At 41.6% G+C, this 25,639-nt stretch overlaps 1 protein-coding gene across 2 annotated transcripts in view; it reads left to right on the top strand.

The window, feature by feature from the left end:
- The window catches only part of IRF2 (interferon regulatory factor 2), a 115,589-nt gene that overhangs the window by 44,779 nt on the left and 45,171 nt on the right, over positions 1-25,639 (top strand). For both annotated transcript variants that reach the window (XM_069744293.1, XM_069744294.1), the window contains exon 2: positions 19,169-19,279. In XM_069744293.1, the coding sequence (XP_069600394.1) occupies positions 19,193-19,279 (87 nt within the window). In that variant the 5' untranslated portion in view covers positions 19,169-19,192. The remainder of the gene's footprint in view (positions 1-19,168; positions 19,280-25,639) is intronic.

The raw sequence follows: 25,639 nt of genomic DNA, 5'->3' as shown, positions 1-25,639 counted from the left end.
TCCAGGACTACCATATATTAATTTTTTACTGTGGGCTGCAGAAATTACAGGCAGTTAGTTACTGACTACCTTCCTTTTTTGCCCAGCACAGCTGGTCTGCCAATACAGAGCTGTCACAGAACGCTCCTGCCAGCGATTCAGCGGATTGCTCTCGTGTCACATTGACAGAACAGCTCCTCCTCTTCTGCTTTGCTGACAGGTCATGACTGCCCATGTCATGCTGATTGACATCTGGCTCCATGCTGCCTAACTGTGGGAAGCCTTTGTTAATCAGCATGATGTTGGCACTCATGCCCCATCGACAGAGCAGAAGAAGAGCTTCTCTGTTGAAGTGGAGCAGCTAAATCTCCGACAGTAGCAGTCAGTGATAGAACATGAAGACACAAAAGCGTACAGAGAGGTAAAAAAAATACTCTGTTGTAAAAAAGTCACAGTGAATAAGCAAGTGCTAGTCAAAAAATGAAAAAATAAATGGTGTGCACAGGTTTCTACAGACTTGTTCGCTATGCAGGTGGCCCATGTGTTTTTGGTTTTATAATTGTTCTCTTGTTTCTACAAGACTGGGGAGTTCACCACTCCTCTGTGGGTCATTTGCATTGTAGCTGTTCCATCTCGCATGTTCTACGTGGATATTTTCTCTCTGAGCCCTGTTCATACAGGTACTATACAGATGATCAGGTTTTTAAATACATCAGATAGGGATTATATACATTAGACAGGACTGCTCTATTCTGGGTATACCTTGGTGATTGGTGGAGCAGCTTAACATACTTTTTTGGCAAAAAAACGTATTAACTAAATACCGTACCCTTTTTTTTTCATTTTTTGACTAGCACTTGCTTATTTACAGTGACTTTTTTACAACAGAGTATTTTTTTACCTCTCTGTGCGCTTTTGTGTCTTCAAGTTCTTTGGTGGTGAGAACAGGTTTCTACAGACTTGTTCGCTATGCAGGTGGCCCATGTGTTTTTGGTTTTACAGTGATAGAACATGCAGCTAGTTGGTAAGGAGTTTTTTTGGCTCATAGTAAAAGATAAGCCATTTAAGTAATTTTTATTATTACTTTCTTTCTTGTGAATTTTTCAGGCTTTAGCCATCTTTGGTTTACATTGTGCAATCTCTGGCCTGATATAAACCTTCATGACTTAGTGATTACATTACTGACCTTATCAATATGTGTTGAAAGGAAACTATGACACTTGGTTAGCAATCCGTGTGGAGGCAATAGTCACATGCTCATGTGTTACATGAAATCATTGAGCAACTTCTGTAAGATATGTAGTACAGTATGCTGCATTGTTTTCTGCAGTATTATTTTGCAATAAACTTTTCTTTACTGCAGTCTGTAAAAAATGTGAAGCACTTCAGGTCATTTAAAGTTGCACAGTTCCTGTATTCAGAATCCTTTTGGCCATCTTTACACAACACAGTTGCAGGCACAACCCATCCAAACAATGTAACGATTGACCACAGAATATAGCTATATACCTGCAGAGTAGAGATGAGAGAATATTTCAATGTTCGGCTCACGATCGTCAATTTTGCAATTTCGCTGTGTGAGCCTGGGAAACACCGGCGCAGCTCTTCTGATCGGCGATGAAATCCCCTCCACCGGTCAGAGAGCCGTGGTTCCCACGCTGTCAGAAGACAGCATGAGCGCTCAGCTGTGATCGGAGGTAAAAAGTTTACCACCGGTCACTAGTGTCAGCTAATGAGACTATAGCTAACATCAGCTGACACTTGCTGCCGCTAATAACAGTGAGAGCAGGTGTGGCAGATGGGAGTATTCATCAGCCGCTCCTGCGCTGTAAATAAATAATAAAAAAAAAAACCTGTGTGGGTTCCCCTATATTTTTGATAACTAGCCAGGCATACCTCACAGCTGGAAAATCTTATATAGAAAAGAAATACCAATAATATTTTGTAAATAACCAAATAGTAAATATTACCTATAAATATATACCCACAAAAAAATATTTACTAAAAAATGAATCAATAAATCGAATCGTATTATTTTATTTATAAATATGACAAGCAATGTGACACAATATATAATTAAAAAATATTTTATTGAAATTTAAAATTCATAATAAGTCATTAAAATCAAAATGTGGGGGGTGGGGCACGTCAAATCAATTAGTAGAAAATATATTAATTAAAAAAATAATATAATACAAAATATAATGTTATGAAATTAATAATAAAATATAATCAATATCACATGACTGGTATCTAAAAAAAATAACAAAGAATATAGCAATCAATATTTCATATAACAATAAAAGTAATACAATGTAATGATGCTAATACCTTAATAATACATATTAGTGGCCAAATATATTAAAAATGAAAATATATATATATATATATATATATATATATATATATACATACATACATACACACACACACACACACACACACACACACACACACACACACACACCAAATAATGTTGTGCCACAAAAAACTGGGAAAACTTATTGACTCGAGTATAAGCCTAGGGTGGAAAATGCAGCAGCTACCGGTTACTGTCAAAAATAAAAATAGATACCAATAAAAGTAAAATTAATTGAGACATCAGTAGGTTAAGTGTTTTTGAATATCCATATTGAATCAGGAGCCCCATATAATGCTCCATACAGTTCATGATGGGCCCATAGATGCTCCATATAAAGCTGTGCCCCATATACAATGCTCTGCACCGTTCATTATTGCCCCATAGCGGTGCCATATAGTGCTCTGCACCGTTCATTATTGCCCCATAGCTGTGCCATATAGTGCTCTGCACCGTTCATTATTGCCCCATAGCTGTGCCATATAGTGCTCTGCACCGTTCATTATTGCCCCATAGCTGTGCCATATAGTGCTCTGCACCGTTCATTATTGCCCCATAGCTGTGCCATATAGTGCTCTGCACCGTTCATTATTGCCCCATAGCTGTGCCATATAGTGCTCTGCACCGTTCATTATTGCCCCATAGCTGTGCCATATAGTGCTCTGCACCGTTCATTATTGCCCCATAGCTGTGCCATATAGTGCTCTGCACCGTTCATTATTGCCCCATTGATGTACCATAGAAAGCTGTGCCATATAGTGCTCTGCACCGTTCATTATTGCCCCATAGCTGTGCCATATAGTGCTCTGCACCGTTCATTATTGCCCCATAGCTGTGCCATATAGTGCTCTGCACCGTTCATTATTGCCCCATAGCTGTGCCATATAGTGCTCTGCACCGTTCATTATTGCCCCATTGATGTACCATAGAAAGCTGTGCCATTGCTGCTGCTGCTGCTGCTGCAATAAAAAAAAACAAACACATACTCACCTTTCTTGCTTGCAGCTCCCGGCGTCCGGTCCCGGCGTCTCTCCGCACTGACTGATCAGGCAGAGGGCACCGCGCACACTATATGCGTCATCGCGCCCTCTGACCTGAACAGTCAGAGCGGAAAGACGCCGGGAAGATGGAGCGACGCCCGGCGTGTGGAACGGGGATAGGTAAATATGACATACTTACCTGCTCCCGGCGTCCCGCTCCTTCCCCCGGACAGCTGGTCTTCGGGTGCCGCAGCCTCTTCCTCTATCAGCGGTCACCGTTACCGCTGATTAGAGAAATGAATATGCGGCTCCACCCCTATGGGATCGCCGGGACTAGGTGAGTATGCCTCCGCGCCCTCTCCCCCTCACCCGCCGACCCCACCGCTGCCGTGACTCGAGTATAAGCTGAGAGGGGCACTTTCAGCCCAAAAATTTGGGCTAAAAATTTCGGCTTATACTCGAGTATATACGGTATATATCACCACAAGGTACAAGTATGCATATATGCAGGCGCTGCGCCTCTCTGACCTTTCCCGGCGCCTGAGCACTGCTCCTGAGCCGCAGCGTGAAGACAAGAGGAGAACGTCATCGTAAGAAAATGGGAGGCCCTGGACCGGACCACGATGCCCATCGGATCGGACCGCCCGCCCAGGTGAGTATAATCTAACCTCTTTTTCTCATCTTTCAGGTTACATCGGGGGCTTATCTGCAGCATTACAGAATGCTGTAGATAAGCCCCCTGATGGCGGTGGGCTTAGCTCAACTTCCATTTTGGGGTGACAGGTTCCTTTTAAGTAATACAGAGTATTTCCATTGCTCAGATACTGCTGGGAGTACATTAGCAGTGTGTACTGTGAACTGTAAAATGGTAATTGACCAGTTTTCCAAATTACTATAAATGCATCTTTTTTTGTATACTTGGCCAAAAGTCATCTACTTGAATGATTTGTCGGTTAAATTTTTGAATGATTGCATCCAGAGTATATTTTTCTTTTTTTTTTTTTTATTGCTATGGTGGTATTGTAATTAAAGCCGATCTATCACCAGATTACATAATACAAACTGCATACATATGTAAATAGGTGTCTTTGATCATATGAGACTGGTATACTAACATTGAAAATCCATGTCAGTATGTCTGCATAATCTAATTATTAAAATGATCTTTTTATGAGTCTGGCTATAAAAGAGGTCATGTGTTCAAATATGTTCAATTCTGCCAAAAGTGTTGGCAGCCTTGAAACTGTTCCAGAAAATGAAGTATTTCTCCCAGAAAACTATTGCAATTACACATGTTTTGTTATACACATGTTTGTTTCCTTTGTGTGTATTGGAGCAGCACAAAAAGAGAACTAAAGGATAATTGGACATAATTCCACTGAAAACTCCAAAAATGATCCGGACAATTGTTGGCACCTGTCCAAAATTCTGGGTAAACAACTTTGTTTCAAGTATGTGATTCTTGTTCAAACTCGCCTATGGCAAGTAACAGGTGTTGGCAATATGAAAAGCACCTGAAACCAGATAAAAAGGAGCAGATGACTCAGTCTTTGCACTGTGTGTACCACACAGCATGGAGAACAAATTAAAGAGAATTGTCGACGGACTTGAGAACTAAAATTGTTTAACAATATCAACAAGCTTAAGGTTACAAGTCCATTTCCAGAGATCTTGATGTTCTTTTGTTCATGATGTACAACATAATCAAGAAGTTTACAACCCATGGCACTGTACCTAATCTCCATGGATGTGGACATCAGAGAAAATTTGGTGAAAGGTTGTAACAGAGGACAGTCCAGATGGTGAATAAGCAGACTGAATCAAGTTCCAAAGAGATTCAAGCTGTCCTGCAGGCTCAGGATGCATTAGTGTCAGTGTCAATTATCCATTGACATTTGAATGAAATGGAACGCTATGGCAGGAGACCCAAGAGGACCCGACTGCTGACACAGACATGAAATATGTAGACTGCAGGTTGCCAAAATCCTTCTGAGAGAGTCTTGTGGACAGATGAGACCAAGATAGAGCTTTATGGTAAAGCACATCATTCTGTTTGCCGGAAACAGAATAAGGCCTATAAAGAAAAGAACACAGTAACTACAGTCAAATATGGTGGAGGTTCAAAGATGTTTTGGGGTTGTTTTTCGGCACTGGGTGCCTTGACTGTGTGCAAGGCATCATGAAATCTGAACAATACCAAAGGATTTTGGGTGCAATATACTGCCCAGTGTCAGAAAGCTGGGTTTGCATCCTAGGTCATGGGTCTTCCAGCAGGACAATGACCCCAAACATACTTCAAGAAGCACCCACAAATGGATGGAGACAAAACGCTGTAGAGTTTTTTTAATTTAAATTCCATTTAACACCTGGAGAGAGATCTTAAGGGTATGTGCACACGTAGGTGGAACCTCTGCGGATTTTTCCGCACCCGTTTTGAGAAATCCTCAGGTAAAAAGCACTGCGTTTTACCTGCGGATTTACTGCGGATTTTATGCGTTTTTTGTGCGGATTCCACCTGCGGTTTTACACCTGCGGATTCCTATAATGTAGCAGGTGTAAACCGCTTCGGAATCCGCACAAAGAATGAACATGCTACATGTGAACTGCGGATTTTGTTTTTTATAGGTTTACATGGTACTGTAAACTCAGTGTCAAAACCGCTGCGGATCCGCAGCAAAATCCGCAACGTGTGCACATACCCTAAAATTGCTGTATGGAGAAGGCACCTTTGAAATATGAGAGACCTGGAGCAGTTTGCCAAAAAAGAGTGATCCAAAATTCCATTTGAGAGGTATAAGAAGCTTGTTGATGGTTATAGGAAGCGATTGATTGCAGTTACTTATTCCAAAGTTGAGGTTGCCAACAATTTTGTCCAGCCCATTTTTTGGGGTTTTGTGTGACATTATGTCCAATTTGTCTTTTTCTGTCCTATTTGTTGTTCCAATACACACAAAGGAAATAAGCGTGTATAACAAAACATGGGTAATTGCAATATTTTATGGGAGAAATACTTCATTTTCTGAACAATTTCAAGGGTGCCACTACCAACACTTTCGGCCATGACTGTGTAAGAAGGTGACTGAGATTGTTATATACTTCTCCCTTGATTAGAAAAATGGTTATAACCTGTGTATATGAAAGTGTTTTACATTGCATAGAACCTTATATTCACCAAGGTGCACGATTAATGTATTGCTATAATATGTGGATGAGTCAAGGTGTTCTGATAAATGTAAGTAACTAAGGAAAGGATAAGATTAGTACATAGGACATACCGTAGTTAAGAGTTAGTTATAAAGTAGGACTGGATGTAGTGCATATGTGGGCACAAGTTCAGGAAGTAGACAGGTTTCTGATAGAAACAATTAATGTTCAGGAACACTTCTGGGTTAGTGGAGTGAGAGTAAAATTAGAGAGAGCAGAAGTTGGAGGTCTGAGGGTGCGAGGAGCATGGGCTGTTAAGCGGCAGGAGAACGTGAGCCATAAACTCAGAGCGGACATTACTGGAACGTCCGCACCTATGGTCCAACTGAGGCACTGAGAAGTGCCTCAATATATTCCTAGGAGAGGAAGTTGGACGGGGAATCTCATAAGAGAGTTGAGCTGGGACTCATGGAAGCTGCAGAGCCGGACGGAGTATCCCTGGAGTCAGAGATGCCAGGAAAGAAAGGGATAGCTCAGAGCGAGTGAACAGTGGACATTAGAATGTGCTGTGCTATGGACTATTGAAAAGTATGTGCCCAATAAATACTGTGTGTTTCAATATTATGAAAATGGACAAGTAAACTTCTTTATTATAAAACAAATTTGATGTCCCCCAATGTGTGTGCGATGGTTCCTGAATTTAAAGAACCAGAGATAGCAGAGACCCGCTACCAAAACGTGAGTGTTTTACGACCTCACACATGGCACAGGAGATTCAGGGCACCATCTATTTGTAGGGAGCCAGGTTGTGGGAATAGTCCCATGACTATTGCCCTGTTCACCTTACAACTGTATATGGAATATTTATGCTATATCCTGTGAGTACATCATGAATGATTGCGATGGAATAACACATTTAAATAATAGTAAATTTTTTTGTAATGATCCATTTAATATTGCTTAAGTATGGCATGTTCACACGTCCTGTTTATTAAATGTTGCTATTGGTGATGAGCGAGTGTGCTCGTTACTTGAGTTTTCCGAGCATGCTTGGTTCTTCGAGTATTTTGGGCATGCTTATAGATTGTTTGAGTCCCCACAGATGCATGATTTGCGGCTGCTAGACAGCCTGAACAAATGCAGGGATTGCCTCTTTGTTAAGGAATCCCCACATGTATTAAGGTTGTCTAGCCGCTGCAAATCGCAAATCATGCAGTTGCAGGGACTCAAACATAATGTACGAGCACGCCCAAAATACTCGGAGAACACCCGAGCATGCTCAGAAAACTCGAGTAGTTACTACCTGTTGAGCTATGTGCACATGTTGCGGATTTAGATGCGGATTTACAGCGTTTCTGGATGCGCGGAATTACATCAAATCTGCAGTGTTGTGCACAAGCAATGTTAGTAAATGGGAAATTGAGAATTTTTGTACACATGCTGTGGAAAAAAAACGCACAGATTTGCAGTGTTTTATTTTCCGCAGCATGTCAATTCTTTTTGCGGATCTGCAGCGTTTCTGCACCCATTGACTTCTATTGTGTCAGGCCAATCCACAGGTTTAAAAAAGATCTGCGGTTTTGCTGCGGGTGTGCCTGCGAGAAACGCTGCAGATTGGGAGGGGGAAGGGTGTGTTGGCAGATACTGTATGTGTGTGGGCGGAGACTGTGTGCGGTGAAGATGTGCGGGGCTGTGTGTGTCTGTATGTAGGCAGGCATCGTTCGATGGGACTACTACTCCCATCCGGCTATATAATAACAGAAATTCCACATACATGCTTAAAGACTGGGAGGGTGACACAAGTTGTCCACTACCCCTAGCCAAACTAAATCTGCTCCAAACAATATTAAAAGACAATAGGAGAAAAGGGAGCAAAACAATGACATCTGATAAAAATCAATATGTCAATTTTATTAATTCATTGGGTAAAAAAATGTACATATAAACATCACGGCAATACATAACTTTTTGGGGGATTTGTGACGGTGGGGACTTAGCTATCTGCTATTTACCCAATGAATTAATAAAATTGACGTATTGATTTTTATCAGATGTCAACATTTTGCTCCCTTTTCTCCTATTGTTTTTTCCCATCCGGCTATGCCTGCTACAGTGACAGCTAGCCGAATGATGGGACAGTAGTAGTCCCATCATCCGGTTACTGTGGTCAAATGTAAAGAAAAAAAAAAAACATATACAGTACCTACATATAGACATACAGTATATAATCCCCAAAGCCCTCGATCACCTGTGTAAAAATAAATAAATAAAATAAAATAAAAAATAAATAAAAAAATATTTCACCAACAGTATACTCCCCGATCCGATGTAATCCATTTAATAACGAGTGTCCCACGATGATCTCCCTTGGAGAGCTGTCACATCGGCAGATGCGACTGCTCTCCCGGGGCTCCGATGATACAGTGACGGAAGGTATCCTTCTGCACTGTATCCCTCAGCCATCAGAGATCGCTGTCACTTGTGGCACTGCTGTGTGGGAAAATTCTTATGCAGCAGTGCAGTAAAGTGAGAGGCCATTGAACCCTCAGTGATGACACTGCAGGAGCCATTTTCTCCTGTCAGTGTGTCACTGGAGGCCTATAGAGCTGTCACATGTCATGATGTGACAGCTCAATAGGGGAGATCGTCGTGGGACACTCATTATTAAATGGACTGCGTCTGACCAGGGAGTATTTGTATTGGTTTATTATTTTTTCTTTTTTTTCCAGGAGATCGAGGGCGCCGCATGGATTTGCAGAACAATAAAGATGGCAAAACTGTGTGGTGTTTTATTTCATTAACATACTTTATTCTGCGTGTGTGTGTTTATTTAACCCATTAACTATAGGATTAGTAGGTGTCTTATTGACCCTTTTACATTACTAAGTCTGCTTGATGTCTCCTTACAATTCAATGGTGACATTAACCCCCCTATTACCCCATATGTCACCGTTACAGGGCAGTGGGAAGAGAGAGGCTAAGAGCCGCAATTAGATGCGCCATTTCTGGGGCAGCTTTATGCTGGTGTTTGAAATTGGTGTGGAGCAATATCCATGGTCCCTTCCTAGGCTATGAATATCAGCCTGCAGCCGTCTGCATAGCCTTTTCTGGCTATTAATTATAGGGGGGGGTCCCATTATTTTAATAGCAAGTAAAGGCTAAATATACAGCTGCGGGCTGATATTCATAGCCTGGGAAGATCCATGGCTATTAACCCCTTCCCAGGCTATAAACATAGGCCCCCTAGTCACTGGCTTTCCCTCTCTGGTGCAGAAAATTGTGCGGGAGCCTACGCCATTTTTTTTTTCAATTTTTTTTTTTTTATAAATTAAATTATATTGCTTTTAAGGCTGGGGTCACACTTGTGAGAAACTCGCATGAGACTCTCGCATCAACACCCGGCACTGCCGCCGGCACTCAGGACCGGAGTGTGTGGCTGCATGTATTTCTATGTAGCTGAATGCACCAATCCCGACAGCGACAGTGCCGGGTACTGAGGTGCGAGACACGTGCGAGTTTCTTGCAAGTGTGACCCCGGCCTAATGCAGATTTTGTGTGTGTGTCTTTATTTAACTCTTTATGTACCATTGTATGTTTATTACTAAACATCGGGCTTGGTATTATCTATCAATAGATATATCTATCCATCTATCTATCTTTCTGTGTATGTAAATGAAGAGGTTGGACAAGAAATTACATCACAATTTTTTTTTTTGTTCAATTATAGATCTTTATTTAGCTTTCAAAAACGCATGAATATCCGCATAAAAAAAACACATGAAAATCCACATAAAAAATAATCAAATCCGCGCTGATTTTTACCTGTGTTTTCTGCCAAGAGATGCAGAATCTGCGGAGAAAATTCCACAGGCAAATCTGCCTGTGCACATACAGTACCCTTAAAAGATTAGTTCAAGCCTTCTCATATTGACATTGGTGGATGTTGTGAATATCAACAGAACTTTACATGGTTAAAAGTAAACTTTTGGAAATTGTGCAAAAGTTTGTTTGCTTTTTGATATGAGCTCCATGAGGAACTGCATAAGCATTTACACACACTTTGTGTTTTCCAGTTATACTTGTTTGATTAACGCCTTTCCATTCTGGGTCACTGACTTTGGGCTCATATGGAGAACAGCACCTGTTTCCCATGTGGACACAGCACATTTTTAATTCTTAGAAATGATGGTACTTGTACTATTTTAATGATGATGTAACTCTAGTGAATATCTTGTCACATCAAGGACCCTGAAATTGAATTAGAGTGGGCTTCAATACATTACTGTCAGATGCTTGTTTAGACTGTTTACACGTGTCGGATTCAACACATAAGCTGAAATCGAAGGTTCAACATCAGAATCTTTCACCAAGTGTTTGGTGCATTCGCACATCTGTGTGAATGTCTGAGCTACCCAATTTTTTATTTTTTTTGCCAGACAGTGCATCCTATTCTAATCCTCAACATTGTATCAGCTCTGGGTTTTTTATCGTATCCGTGATAATCACGGATGTGTGAATGGACACTTTCTGGGTCCAAGTGCTGTCCAATAAAAATCAGATAGCAGTCTAACATTACACATGCATGTATAAATGCAGCCTTAGGGTATGTTTCCACGGTCAGGGGTCAGGAAACGCTGTGGATTGGATGCTGTGTACAGCCGCAGTGTGCAATTCGCAGCGGCCAGATGTTACAGCATAGTGGAGGGGATTTTATGAAATCTCATCTCCACTATGTGTTCAAAGACACATGCGGCAAACCTGTGTATACGCACATGCGGTGCGTCTTTATAGGCTGCAGCATGTCTATCTTGTGGAGATGCTCAGTCTCCGCAAGATAAATGACACTGTCTATGTATAGGATCGATGCGGTTATTCAATGAACACACGTGTACAAAAGCTGGCAGCGTTTTGGGCGAAGCTGCGTCCAAAGCGCTGCATATATAGAAGATGGAAACCTACCCTTAGGGCAGGTTCAAACATTGCGTTTTTGCGGCATTTTAGTTTCTGCACCAATAGCCACAGTGGTGATAGGAATACAACACGTACATTTGTCAGTTTTTTTTCTGTGTGTTTTTGTATAATTTTTACTTGTGCTTTTCTTTCATTCATTTGACTAGGTGAAATGAGCTGCAGAAACGTTGAAAATGCAGCAGGACTCAAAATATGCCCGGGAAAGAAAAAAACACAGAGTGTGTATTAGATTTAAAAATAAAACTCACCGATTTATGTGGTGCTGTAAAACGCTGTGTACTTTATGCACCAAATATGCTTTGTAAAATATGCAGCAAAAGCACCGCATGTGAACACACCCTTACTGTTTCATAGTCCTCTCAACCACCTTGTGACCGCACCTCTGATTGGCTGCAAGTCACTGGTCACCATCTCTTTTTTTTTTTGGGGGGGGGGGCTCACTCACATGACCATAGATTCTCTCATCCGAGAGAACTGGGTCGATTATGCTAATGAGTCACTGATCAAAACTTGATCCAAGTTTCAGCTGAGTGTGATCTGAACCTCTCCGATGACCGAATCGGAGCACATTGTGAGGAGAAGGTGGAGTACAACATTGGTTCAAATTTTATCAAGTAAAAAATCTGCTAGCACTCGTCCAATGTACAGTTAGGTCCATATATATTTGGACAGACAACATTTTTCTAATTTTGGTTATAGACGTTACCAGAATGAATTTTAAACAAAACAATTCAGATGCAGTTGAAGTTCAGACTTTCAGCTTTCATTTGAGGGTATCCACATTAAAATTGGATGAAGGGTTTAGGAATTTCAGCTCCTTAACATGTGCCGCCCTTTTTTTTAAAGGGACCAAAAGTAATTGGACAATTGACTCCAAGGCTATTTCATGGACAGGAGTGGGCAATCCCTTCGTTATGTCATTCTCAATTAAGCAGATAAAAGGCCTGGAGTTGATTTGAGGTGCGGTGCTTGCATTTGGAAGGTTTTGCTGTGAAGTAAACATGCGGTCAAAGGAGCTCTCCATGCAGGTGAAACAAGCCATCCTTAAGCTGCGAAAGCAGAAAAAAACCCATCCGAGAAATTTCTACAATATTAGTAGTGGCAAAATCTACAGTTTGGTACATCCTGAGAAAGAAAGAAAGCACTGGTGAACTCATCAATGCAAAAAGACCTGGGCGCCCACGGAAGACAACAGTGGTGGATGATCGCATAATAATCTCCATGGTGAAGAGAAACCCCTTCACAACAGCCAGCCAAGTGAACAACACTCTCCAGGAGGTAGGCTTATCAATATCCAAATCTACCATAAAGAGAAGACTGCATGAAAGTAAACACAGAGGGTTCACTGCATGGTGCAAGCCACTCCTAAGCATCAAGAATAAAAAGGCTAGACTGGACTTTGCGAAAAACATCTAAAAAAGCCAGCACAGTTCTGGAAGAACATTCTTTGTACAGATGAAACCAAAATCAAGCTTTACCAGAATGATGGAAAGAGAAAAGTATGGCGAAGGCGTGGTACAGCTCATGACCCAAAGCATACCACATCATCTGCAAAACACGGCGGAGGCAGTGTGATGGCTTGGGCATGCATGGCTGCCAGTGGCACTGGGTCACTAGTGTTTATTGATGATGTGACACAAGACAAAAACAGCCGAATGAATTCTGAGGTATTCAGAGCCGTACTATGGGCTCAGATCCAGCCAAATGCAGCAAAACGGATTGGTCGTTGTTTCATACTACAGATGGACAATGACCCACAAACATAAAGCCAAAGCAACCCAGGAGTTTATTAAAGCAAAGAAGTGGAATATTCTTGAATGGCCAAGTCAGTCACCTGATCTCAACCCCATTGAGCATGCATTTCACTTGTTAAAGACTAAACTTCAGACAGAAAGGTCTACAAACAAACAGCAACTGAAAACCACCGCAGTGAAGGCCTGGCAAAGCATCAAATAGGAGGAAACACAGCGTCTGGTGATGTCCATGAGTTCAAGACTTCAGACAGTCATTGCCAACAAAGGGTTTTCAACCAAGTACTAAAAATGAACATTTTATTTAAAATTATTTAATCTGTCCAATTACTTTTGGACCCTTTTAAAAACAGGGTGGCACATGTTAAGGAGCTGAAACTCCTAAACCCTTCATCCAATTTTAATGTGGATACCCTCAAATGAAAGCTGAAAGTCTGAACTTCAACTGCATCTGAATTGTTCTGTTTAAATTTTATTGTGGTAATGTCTAGAACCAAGATTAGAAAAATGTTGTCTCTGTCCTAATATATATGGACCTAACTGTATATGCTTGTGTGAGTGAGCCCTGTGTGTATGTCAGTGAGAACCATGTTCTGAATCTTATAAACTTACATTGAGAAGTGACTCCTGATTCACCCAGAAATCACTGAAAACAGACACCGACCAGTTACACTCCGCTCATGTCATGCAGAACAGGACTGGAGCGCTGCTGGGAACTGCAGAAATTGTCAACCGGTACATACTTTACTATACACAGGGAGCATACACTGCTCAAAAAAATAAAGGGAACACTTAAACAACAGAATATAACTCCCAAGTAAATCAAACTTCTGTGAAATCAAACTGTCCACTTAGAAGCAACACTGTTTGACAATCACTTTCACATGCTGTTGTGCAAATGGAATAGACAACAGATGGAAATTATTGGCAATTATCAAGACACAATAAAGGAGTAGTTCTGCAGGTGGGGACCACAGACCACATCTCAGTACCAATGCTTTGTGGCTGATGTTTTGGTCACTTTTGAATGTTGGTTGTGCTTTCACACTCGTGGTAGCATGAGATGGACTCTACAACCCAAACAAGTGGCTCAGGTAGTGTAGCTCATCCAGGATGGCACATCATTGTGAGTTGTGGCAAGGTTTGCTGTGTCTGTCAGCGTATTGTCCAGAGGCTGGAGGCGCTACCAGGAGACAGGCCAGTACGCCAGGAGATGTGGAGGGGGTTGTAGGAGGGCAACAACCCAGCAGCAGGACCGCTACCTCAGCCTTTGTGCAAGGAGGAACAGGAGGAGCACTGCCAGAGCCCTGCAAAATGACCTCCAGCAGGCCACAAATGTGCATGTGTCTGCGCAAACGGCTAAAAGCCAACTCCATGAGGATGGTCTGAGTGCCCGACGTCCACAGATGGGGGGCTGTGCTCACAGCCCAACACCGCGCAGGATGCTTGCCATTTGCCACAGAACACCAGGATTGGCAAATTCGCTAGTGGAGCCCTGTGCTCTTCACAGATGGGTTCACACTAAGCACTTGTGACAGAGTCTGAAGACGCCATGGAGAGCGAGCAGCTGCCTGCAACATCCTTCAGCATGACCGGTTTGGCAGTGGGTCAGGAATGGTGTGGGGTGGCATTTCTTTGGAGGGCCGCACAGCCCTCCATGTGCTCGCCAGAGGTAGCCTGACTGCCATTAGGTACCAAGATGAGATCCTCAGAACCCTTGTGAGACCATATGCTGGTGCGGTTGGCCCTGGGTTCCTCCTAATGCAGGACAATGCCAGACCTCATGTGGCTGGAGTGTGTCAGCAGTTCCTGCAAGATGAAGGCATTGAAGCTATGGACTGGCCCGCCCGTTCCCCAGACCTGAATCCGATTGATCACATCTGGGACATCATGTCTCGCACCATCCACCAACATCACGTTGCACCACACTCTGTCCAGGAGTTGGCAGATGCTTTAGTCCAGGTCTAGGAGGAGATCCCTAAGGAGACTATCCGCCGCCTCATCAGGAGCATACCCAGGCATTGTACGAAGGTCATACAGGCACGTGGAGGCCACACACACTACTGAGCATCATTTCCTTGCCTTGAGGCATTTCCACTGAAGTTGGATCAGCCTGTAACTTCATTTTCCACTTTGATTTTTGAGCATCATTCCAACTCCAAACCTCTGTGGGATATTAGTTGTGATTTACGTTGATAATTTTTAAGTTTTATTATTCTCAACACATTTCACTATGTAATAAAGATTTACAACTGGAATATTTCATTCAGTGATATCTAGGATGTAGGATTTTAGTGATCCTTTTATTTTTTTGAGCAGTGTACATTACAGATACCTAGCCAATGGTGACATTAAAAAAGTAACCTCCAGAGTGGTACTTTTAAAGTTTCCTGCAGCGGCAGTACTTGTGCTTACATTACACGGTGGTCATTTAAAATGAGTGGTCGGACTCATGCAGAACAGTACAGATCCTCCTAAGAGCTATGTGCTCAGGAGAGTAAGTATAGATGTAGCAGATATAGTCGCTGCTATGTGGACTGTGAGTGCAGAAGGGTCTGAAATGTCAGACAGGGAGAGAGAGACTTGTGCAGAGAGAGAGAGAGAGCTGCACACATCTCGCTCTTCCTGCCTGATGCTAATGGGAAAAAGAAGAAGCTGAATGGGATCTGCAAAGTTACGCGGGGCGATCCAAAAGTAATGATAATCGGTTATTTCTATTGCACACAGAAATTAAAATAAAATGTTTTCTGCTATCTTAGGTACCCACTAGTCCAGGAAAAAAAAAATCACTTAAATAGACCATGATTCCCGGGAGCTACATTCATTTGAATATGAACTGCTGAGGAGTGAATATCAAAATGGAAAAAAACTAGCTCAGAGCTGTCATCAAATGCCTCTGCTTGAAAAAAATAACTACCAAAGACATACACAGCGACTTGGTGGAAACATTGGGGGACTCTTCTCCTCCATATTCCACAGTTGCATGCTGGGCCAAGGAATTTAAGCTGGGAAGAACATTGACGGAAGATGAACATCGTGAAGGACGCCCATCCACGTCCCTCAATGAAGAAAACGTGAAAAAAGTTGAAGTTGTGTTGGCAGATCGAAGAGTGACTATCAGGCATGTAGCTGAGGTCACAGGGATCTCATATGGCAGTATTCAAAGAATCCTTGCAAAAGAATTGCATATGAGAAAGGTCTCCGCGCGTTGGGTGCCAAAAATGTTAACCGACGAGCAAAAGAAGAAACGAGTTGACATTTCAATAACAAATCTCGAAAAGTTCCAAGCAGACAAGGAAAAATTTTTGTCACGTTTTTTGACCATGGACGAGACCTGGATCCACCACTTTGATCCCGAAACTAAACAGCAATCAATGACATGGAAACGAGCTGACGAACTGATGCCGAAGAAATTCAAAGTGTCAAGCTCAGCAGGGAAGGTTATGGCGTCCGTTTTTTGGGACGCTAAAGGAATTATTATGGTGGACTATTTGGAGAAGGGAGCCACTATTACAGGCTCCTACTACGCAGAACAAATAAGAAGATTGTGGGAGGCTATCAAGGAGAAAAGGCGCGGCAAACTGTGGGCTGGAGTGCTGTTTCACCAAGATAACGCGCCAGCTCACAAAGCTGCAGTTGCCATGGCTACCATTCAAGAAGCGGGCTTTGAACTGGTGGAACACCCCCCTATTCACCAGATCTAGCCCCCAGTGACTTCTTTCTCTTTCCTCGGCTCAAGGAACACCTCCGGGGCAAGAAATTTGACTACAATAGGGACGTGATAACCGCTGTTGGGGATTTTTTTGAGGGTCAAGATCAAGAATTTTTTTCGAAGGGAATTCTACGTTTAGAAAAGAGATGGACTAAATGTATAGACTTGTTAGGAGACTATGTAGAAAAATATATATATTTTTTTACTATATTCATTGTCTTTAGTATTGATTATCATTACTTTTGGATCGCCCCTCGTATCTGTAGGACCTTCCACAGTGTCAAGGCACCAAAGTGCAGTGTATTAGTGATGTGTGTTTGTAGCTGAGTAGCAGAGGTGTGCGTATGTCCATGTATGGAATACTGTTGTGTGTGTGTGTGCACATGTGTACCAGGGTTGCTAACTTGACTTTTTATTTATTATAGACAGCTTATAAAAAAAAAAAAAAATCAGACAATTTTTTTATGGACACATTGGAAAACAATAGTAAATCTTTAAAAAAAGATTATAAGGTATACATGTCTGCAGGCCAGAATTCTGATATTGAGACATTAGCTTCATTCACTCAAAACTGTAAAATGATAATTACAGTCAAAATAATCTGTACGAGTTTCTCAAGCTTCAAGTAAATCATGGACGCTTTAATTTTTTTATGGATGGGCAAAAAAGTGCCCTATATTTACAGACTGTGCTGAAATTTCTGGATGATTAGCAGCCCTGATGTCTTCTGTTTGGGCAATAGAACTGTCTGTGTGTGCAGAAGTGATGTGTGAACATATTGTGGATGCTGCAGAGCTGTGTGTATAATGTACTTGTTGCATAGAAACACTAATAGGTGCATACGGTTAACTATTACCTCCCTATTGTAGGAAGATTAATGGTATTGACTAGAGTTGAGCGAATTTTTCAAAATTTGGTTCCGATTATGATCAGCAGCGAATATTGTTTTTGCAATATTTGCCGAACACAGCCAAACGCTATTGGAGTCAATGGAAGTAGAAATTGTAAAACTAGTCACAACCCACGGACAGGCCGTGAGTCAGCGACATCAGATGTTCTTGGGTCAATACTAAAAAAGCAATGGTAAGTCAGGTCACATGCCAGGGTCAGAATACCAGAGAAATAGCAGGTAAGCAAAGGGTCAATAACAAGCGGGTAGTCAGAACACGGTCTAAAGGTCAGCAGAATATCAGATGCAAAGGGGTGGATATCTCTGCACCTTCCAGTCTCAGATAGGTCAACCGAGCTGTCAATCAAAGCACTGACCGCTCCGCACGCCCCAGCACAGGATAGGATGATAGAGCTGTCCATCACTGAGTCCCAAACACTCTGAGCAGAGGAATCATAATGGAAATGACCGATTGTGTTTGAAACCGATCATCAAACAGAAATTCGGCACAAATAGGGTACCAATCTGGTACAAATATGGCAAATTAAGATTCAGCGACCGATTTCAAACATATTCGCTCAACTCTAGTAGTGACCAATCCATTTATTTTCACCTCCAGGGAAGTTTTAATTAGTAGTTAACATGTATTTCCTCTTTCCTAATATCTAAACCTATAGGTGAAAAATATGGTATATGTCCTGTCTGGTCCTACTTCAGGACAGGATGTCACTTGGGGGAAAGAGGGATATTTAAAAGTTTGCAATGGAGCCCTGGCTATCGCCCCTGAATGTGTCCTACAAGCTCTCTGACCTTGAGATTAGCATTCTGAACATGGACGGCCCTCTCTATTAATTCAGAGTTATTTAATAGGGTACATGAAAATGGGTTTTCTAAACCAGATTATTCTAATATTTATTTTTTTACTGATTAGGCTGGAAAAATTATGAAAATAGTGTCTTATTTTTTTTACAAAAAGGATAAAATAATTCTGTTTATATAGGGCTTCTATTTGTTCCTAAATGAAGCAGCAGCCAGAAATGTTATATCTGTCCACAAAATGTAAATAATTAATTGGCTTGGATAATGGTGTGTTATTTCCTATACTGTTTTTAAATGTGCACTTTCTTCTTGGAATAAGTCATCTTGTGTTGTAAATGTAAGCCACTCACCATGCCGTGATAAAAGGGGATGAACGCTCTATATACAGACCCGAGTGAGGAGAACAGTTCTGGCATGCCATAATAAAACACATCAGCTTCCATCACTTTTACTACTGGAGTGATCTTTGTTTTTTGTGCATATTTACAGTAATCCTTTTTTTGCACTAAACGACTCATTGTTTAACAATAAAAACAATAATAATAAAAAAAAAATTTCTTCCAGGTTCCAGCTTTCATTCTTGGAAATATGCCTGTGGAACGGATGCGTATGCGGCCCTGGTTAGAAGAACAGATAAATAGGGACTGTATTCCAGGCTTGAAATGGTTAAACAAGGTACTTGTATATTGATTATTTTATCATATACATACATACATTCTTATTTTTCTAGATCAACCGCTGCATTTGCTACCATTCTGCAATGAAAGGTGAATTTGCTTTGCTGTTCCAAGATTTGATGTACAGAATTGAAGGGGTTATCGGGGATTATTTGATTTTTTTTTTTTGTGCTATGGGCCTAAGAACTAACAGGTAGGTAGTTGCTAACTACCTGATTGTTCTGCCTGCCACCAATCTCTGCCGGCTCAGAGCGGTCATAGACTGCTCCTGCCAACGATTCTGTGTAACTGCGGGGAGACGGCTGTCAATCAGCATGACACCGGCAGTGATGCTCCACGGACAGAGCAGCCTGGAAGAAGAAGAGTCAGCGCTGGGTAGAGCAGATAGGTAGTTAGCAACTACTAGCCTGTTAGTTCCTAGGCCCATAGTAAAAAAAAAATCAAATAGTCCCAGAAAACCCCTTAATTATTAAGTAATTAATTCACAGACACAATATATCTGTTCCAAAATACAGGACCCAAGTCTCCCATTCCCCCACTTAATTCCAACCCTTCGTAGCTGCAGTGCTGGGGGTGGGGGATATAGAATACCAGGGTCCCCTTTATGTAGAACGGATCTAGCATTTATCACCCATACAGTGAATAAATTATATATATATGCTTCTGATCACAATACATCTTTAATGGATTTCAATGTGGCTGTGCTTACTAATATATGTAAATATATCGTTATGTGCAAATGATCAGATGTTTCCTATTGGACCAGGTTCTCCTGTAAAAGTCAAAACGTTAATATTTTGAATGGTATAAGTTGCAAGCTGGGGCATCAGAGGATTGGTCTTGTTTTTCCAGCATATCACAGAAATGTGTATCTGGGTTGAGAGCTAGAAAATGTTAAAGTCAATTTGATATGTTAAGCTGTCACGTTCCTCAAACCAGTTTTGATATTGTTTTACAGTGTGGCAGGGCACATTATGCTGCTGCCATGAGGGAGAGTAACACACAGCCTAGTATGTGACAAATCCCTGCAATCGGGGTCTCTGCCCCTATATCATGCTGATCTCAGATTACATAGCAAAAACCTGCTGACAGATTCCTCTTAATGTTGGAATGCAAGCTTTCCCAACAGGACATTGTCCAGGGCATCACACTGCATTGACTGATTTAGTCTTTTTCCCATAGTACATCCCAGTGCCATCTCTTCCCCAAGTAAGTGATACACACCTACCAGGCAATCCACGTGATGTAAAACACAACTCCTCTTCCATGGTCATATTTTGTGCCCTGTGGCCAGAGAGCCTCATACACAAAAAGATGCAATTTATGTGCTGACACCTTTCTTTTATGGCCAGCTTTAACTTTCCGCAGTTTGTGCTACCTATCTGTATGCTCAGACCAGATGAACTAGCTTTCCCTTCCCATATTCATCTAATCAGCTTTAGGTCAGGGTCAGATGAGTGTATGAAAAATTGTCCGAGTTTCATCCGGAAAACTTGGAGGATTTTCATTTATATTGTTATCCGTGTGGCCGTAATTTACGTCTGTGTGCAATCCGCTTTCATACATCTACATTCAAGAATGGTTAGGTTATTTATGGAAATGTATCTAAGAATCTGACGCAATACAGGTGTTCAGTATTGGATCTGATTTTGTTTTGGTTATGGTATTTATAGAATTGTATAGGTGAGTCTCACCTGAGACTTGGAGGAAAATAGTGCATGCTGCCATAATAAATGAAATAATGTCAGACAACTCCTTTATTCCCTTAACAACATATGGCGTATATTTACATCATATGTTGTGTCCCGGACTTTGATTTGGGATCCGGCACTGAGCCCTCATCTTTCACCACACATAACAGCTTATTTAATCAGTCATCATGTGCTTTTAACAGCTGCGGGTGGATTGGAGCTCCACCCGCAGCTGCTCACCATTTAAATCCTGCTGTCAATCTCAGACAGCGGAAATTAACACACGCCGGCTGGAAAACGCATCCTAAATCCCGCTCATCGATGCTCCGTCAGGTGATCGGTGGCGTTGATGGGTTGTCATAGGCACAGGGTCTTTTGTAGGCCCCCGTCTGCTATCATTATGATACTTCTGTGAATGCCAGCTAACGGCTGGCGTTCATAGGAGATCGTGATTTCTGCTATTCACAGCACTGCTGAAGCCTTGTTATGTGTAGCACAGGAGATTGGATGATCGCGTCTTCAAGTTTTTAAAAATATGACAAAAATGAAAAAATCCAAGTTCTAATCCCCTTTTGCCCCATTGAAAATAAAACAATAAATAATACACATATTTGGTATCACACTGCGTTCAGAAATGTCCCATCTATCAAAATATAAAGTAAATTAATTAGATTGGTAAATGGTGTGACAAGGGAAAAAATAATCGAAACTACAGAAAGTTTTTTTGCCACTCCAACATTGCAATAAGAGGTGATGTTTTTTTGATCCTGTTGTGTTCCTTTGTCTTCATGATGCTCTCTGTGCTTCAAACAGAACCCTGAGACTATCACAGAGCAGGTGCATTTATATGGAGACTAGATTACACACAGGTGGATTATATTTATCAATTGAACATCCAAAGAAAAAAGAAAAGGTGGCACTTACCAAGCGATGTATTAAAAATCCTTTATTCTTCCATATATCGGAGTAAGGACATGCCTTTCGGTCTACAGGTAAAACGAGAGGGTGCATGGAGTGAACCGGACAAAGGCCGTTTCGTGCACGATGCGCTTCAACGGGTCCAGGTTGAAGCGCATCGTGCGCAAAACGGCCGTCGTCCGGTTCTCTCCCTGCACCCTCTCGTTTTACCTGCAGACCGAAAGGCATGTCCTTACTCCGATATATGGAAGAATAAAGGATTTTTAATACATCGCTTGGTGAGTGCCACCTTTTCTTTTCTTTTTTCTTTGGATGTTTAATACGAATTACTGTTTGGTAAAGCACCACAGCGCGATTGTATTCCATCGCTCGTCCGATTGCCATGAGAGACTTTGATTATTGCAGTAAATTGCTCACTTGAAGGCCATCTAAAACCACCTATCCTGGTGCCGTCATACTTTCTTCTTTTTATATGGATTATATTTATCATCATTAGGCATTTAGGACAATATTGAATCATTCAGAGATCCACAATGAACTTCTGGAGTGAGTTTGCTGCACTGAAAGTAAAGGGGGTGAATAATATTGCACGCCCCACTTTTCAGTTTTTGAATTTCCCAAAAAATTTAAAATAACCAATAAATTTCGTTCAACTTCACAATTGTGTTCCGCTTGTTGTTGGTTCTTCACCAAAAATTTACATTTGGTATCTTTATGTTTAATGCATGATATGTGGGAAGAGGTTGAAAAGTTCCAGGGAGCGGAATACTTTCGCAAGGCACTGTAAATCAAAATTAATATGCCATGGAGGTCTGCATTTGGAATGATACTCAAAATCAAAGTGGAAAATCAAATTACAGGCTGATCAAACTTTAGTGGAAATGCCTCAAGACAAGGAAATGATGTTCTGTTGTGTGTGTGTGTGTGTGTGTGTGTGTGGCCTCCATGTGCTTGTATGACCTCCCTACAATGCCTGGACATTCTCCTAATGAGGCGGCAGATGGTCTCCTGAGGGATCCCCTCCCAGACCTGGACTAAAGCATCCGCCAACTCCTGGAACATCTGTGGTGCAACGTGACATTGGTGGATGGTGCAAGACATGATGTCCCAGATGTGTTCAATCGGATTCAGGTCTGGGGAACGGGCGGGCCAGTCCATAGCTTCAATGCCTTCATCTTGCAGGAACTGCTGACACACTCCAGCCACATGAGGTCTGGCAATGTCCTGCATTAGGAGGAACCCAGGGCCAACCGCACCAGCATATGGTCTCTCAAGGGTTCTGAGGATCTCATCTTGGTACCTAATGGCATTCAGGCTACCTCTGGTAGCCGGGTCTACATACATATGCACGTATATATCACAAAATTAGAATATCATAAAAAGTGATTTATTTTAGTTCTTCAATACAAAGAGTGACAGACAATGAAAACCCAAAAGTTATTATCTCAGTAAATTAGAATACTTTATAACACCAGCTTGAAAAAATGATTTTGTATTGTAAAGAGGAAGATGAGAGACACCAGACCCCACAATGCAGACGAGCTGAATGCTGCTGTCAAAGCAACCTGGGTTTCCATAACACCTTCGTTCCACGCCGCATTGATGCAGTAATTGATGCAAAAGGAGCCACAACCAAGTATTTAGTGCATTTACTGAACATACATTTTAGTAGGCCAACATTTTGGATTTTAAAATAATTTTTTAAAGCTGGCAATGCATCACTGGGAACAGAAGCTGGCGGCAGTATCGCGCGCATCGGGACAGCTTCGGTGGACGCCGGAGGGTGAGTATATAACTATTTTTTATTTTAATTTTTTTTTAACAGGGATATGGTGCCCACACTGCTATATACTGCGTGGGCTGTGTTATATACTGCGTGGGCTGTGTTATATACTGTGTGGGCTGTGTTATATACTGCATGGGCTCTGCTATATATTACGTGGGCTATGTTTTATATACTGCCTGGCTGCTATATACTGCGTGGGCTGTGTTATATACTACGTGTGCTGTGCTATATATTACGTGGGCTGTGTTATACACTGCCTGGCTGCTATATACTACGTGGGCTGTGTTATATACTGCGTGACCTGTGTTATATACTGCGTGGGCTGTTATATACTACGTGGGCTGTGCTATATTTTACGTGGTCTATGTTATATACTGCCTGGCTGCTATATACTGCATGGTCTGTGTTTTATACTGCGTGGTCTGTGTTATATACTATGTGGCCTGTGTTATATACTGCGTGGGCTGTGCTATATATTACATGGGCTTTGTTATATACTGCCTGGCTGTTATATAGTGCATGGACTGTGTTATATACTATGTGGCCTGTGCTATATACTGCGTGAGCTGTGCTCTATATTACGTCGGCTGTGATATATATTACTTGGGCTGTGTTATATATTATGTGGGCTGTGTTATATACTACGTGGGCTGTGTTATATACTGCGTGGGCTGTGTTATATACTGTGTGGGCTGTGTTATATACTGCGTGGGCTGTGTTATATACTGCGTGGGCTGTGTTATATACTACGTGGGCTGTGTTTATATACTACGTGGGCTGTGTTTATATACTACGTGGGCTGTGTTTATATACTACGTGGGCTGTGTTTATATACTACGTGGGCTGTGTTTATATACTACGTGGGCTGTGTTATCTACTATGTGGGCTGTGTTATATACTACGTGGGCTGTTATATACTACGTGGGCTGTTATATACTACGTGGGCTGTTATATATTACGTGGGCTGTTATATACCAAGTAGCCTGTGTTATATACTGCGTGGGCTGTGCTTTATATTACGTCGGCTGTGCTATATATTACGTGGGCTGTGTTATATACTATTTGGCTGCTATATACTATGTGGCTGCTATATACTATATGGCTGCTATATACTATGTGGCTGTCTGTGTTACGTGGGCTGTGCTATATACTATGTGGCTGCTATATACTACTTGGCAGTGCTATATACTACTTGGCTGTGTGCTATACTACGTGGCTGTCTGTGTTATCTACTACGTGGCTGTGTTATCTACTACGTGGCTGGCTGTGTTATATACTACGTGGCTGTGTTATCTACTACGTGGCTGTTATATACTACATGGCTGTGCTATATACTAAGTGGCTGTCCTGTATACTACTATACATATTCTAGAATCCCGATTCGTTAGAATCGGGCCACCATCTAGTATAGTAGTAGTATAATAAATACATACATACATACATACATACATACATACATACAGTACAGACCAAAAGTTTGGACACACCTTCTCATTTAAAGATTTTTCTGTATTTTCATGACTGTGAAAATTATGCATTCACACTGAAGGCATCAAAACTATGAATTAACAAATGTGGAATTATGTACTTAACAAAAAGGTGTGAAACAACTGAAATTGTGTCTTATATTCTAGGTTCTTCAAAGTAGCCACCTTTTGCTTTGATGACTGCTTTGCACACTCTTGGCATTCTCTTGCTGAGCTTCAAGAGGTAGTCACCGGGAATGGTTTTCACTTCACAGGTGTGCCCTGTCAGGTTTAATAAGTGGGATTTCTTGCCTTATAAATGGGGTTGGGACCATCAGTTGTGTTGTGCAGAAGTTTGGTGGATATACAGCTGATAGTCCTACTGAATAGACTGTTAGAATTTGTACTATGGCAAGAAAAAAGCTGCTAAGTAAAGTAACCAGACCTGAACCCAATCGAGATGGTTTGGGGTGAGCTGGACCGCAGAGTGAAGACAA

The sequence above is a fragment of the Ranitomeya imitator genome, chromosome 1 (assembly GCF_032444005.1).
Source record: "Ranitomeya imitator isolate aRanImi1 chromosome 1, aRanImi1.pri, whole genome shotgun sequence".
Lineage (NCBI taxonomy): Eukaryota > Metazoa > Chordata > Amphibia > Anura > Dendrobatidae > Ranitomeya > Ranitomeya imitator.
The sequence above is the reverse complement of the archived record's forward strand: the minus strand, read 5'-3'. Positions and strand labels throughout refer to the sequence as shown.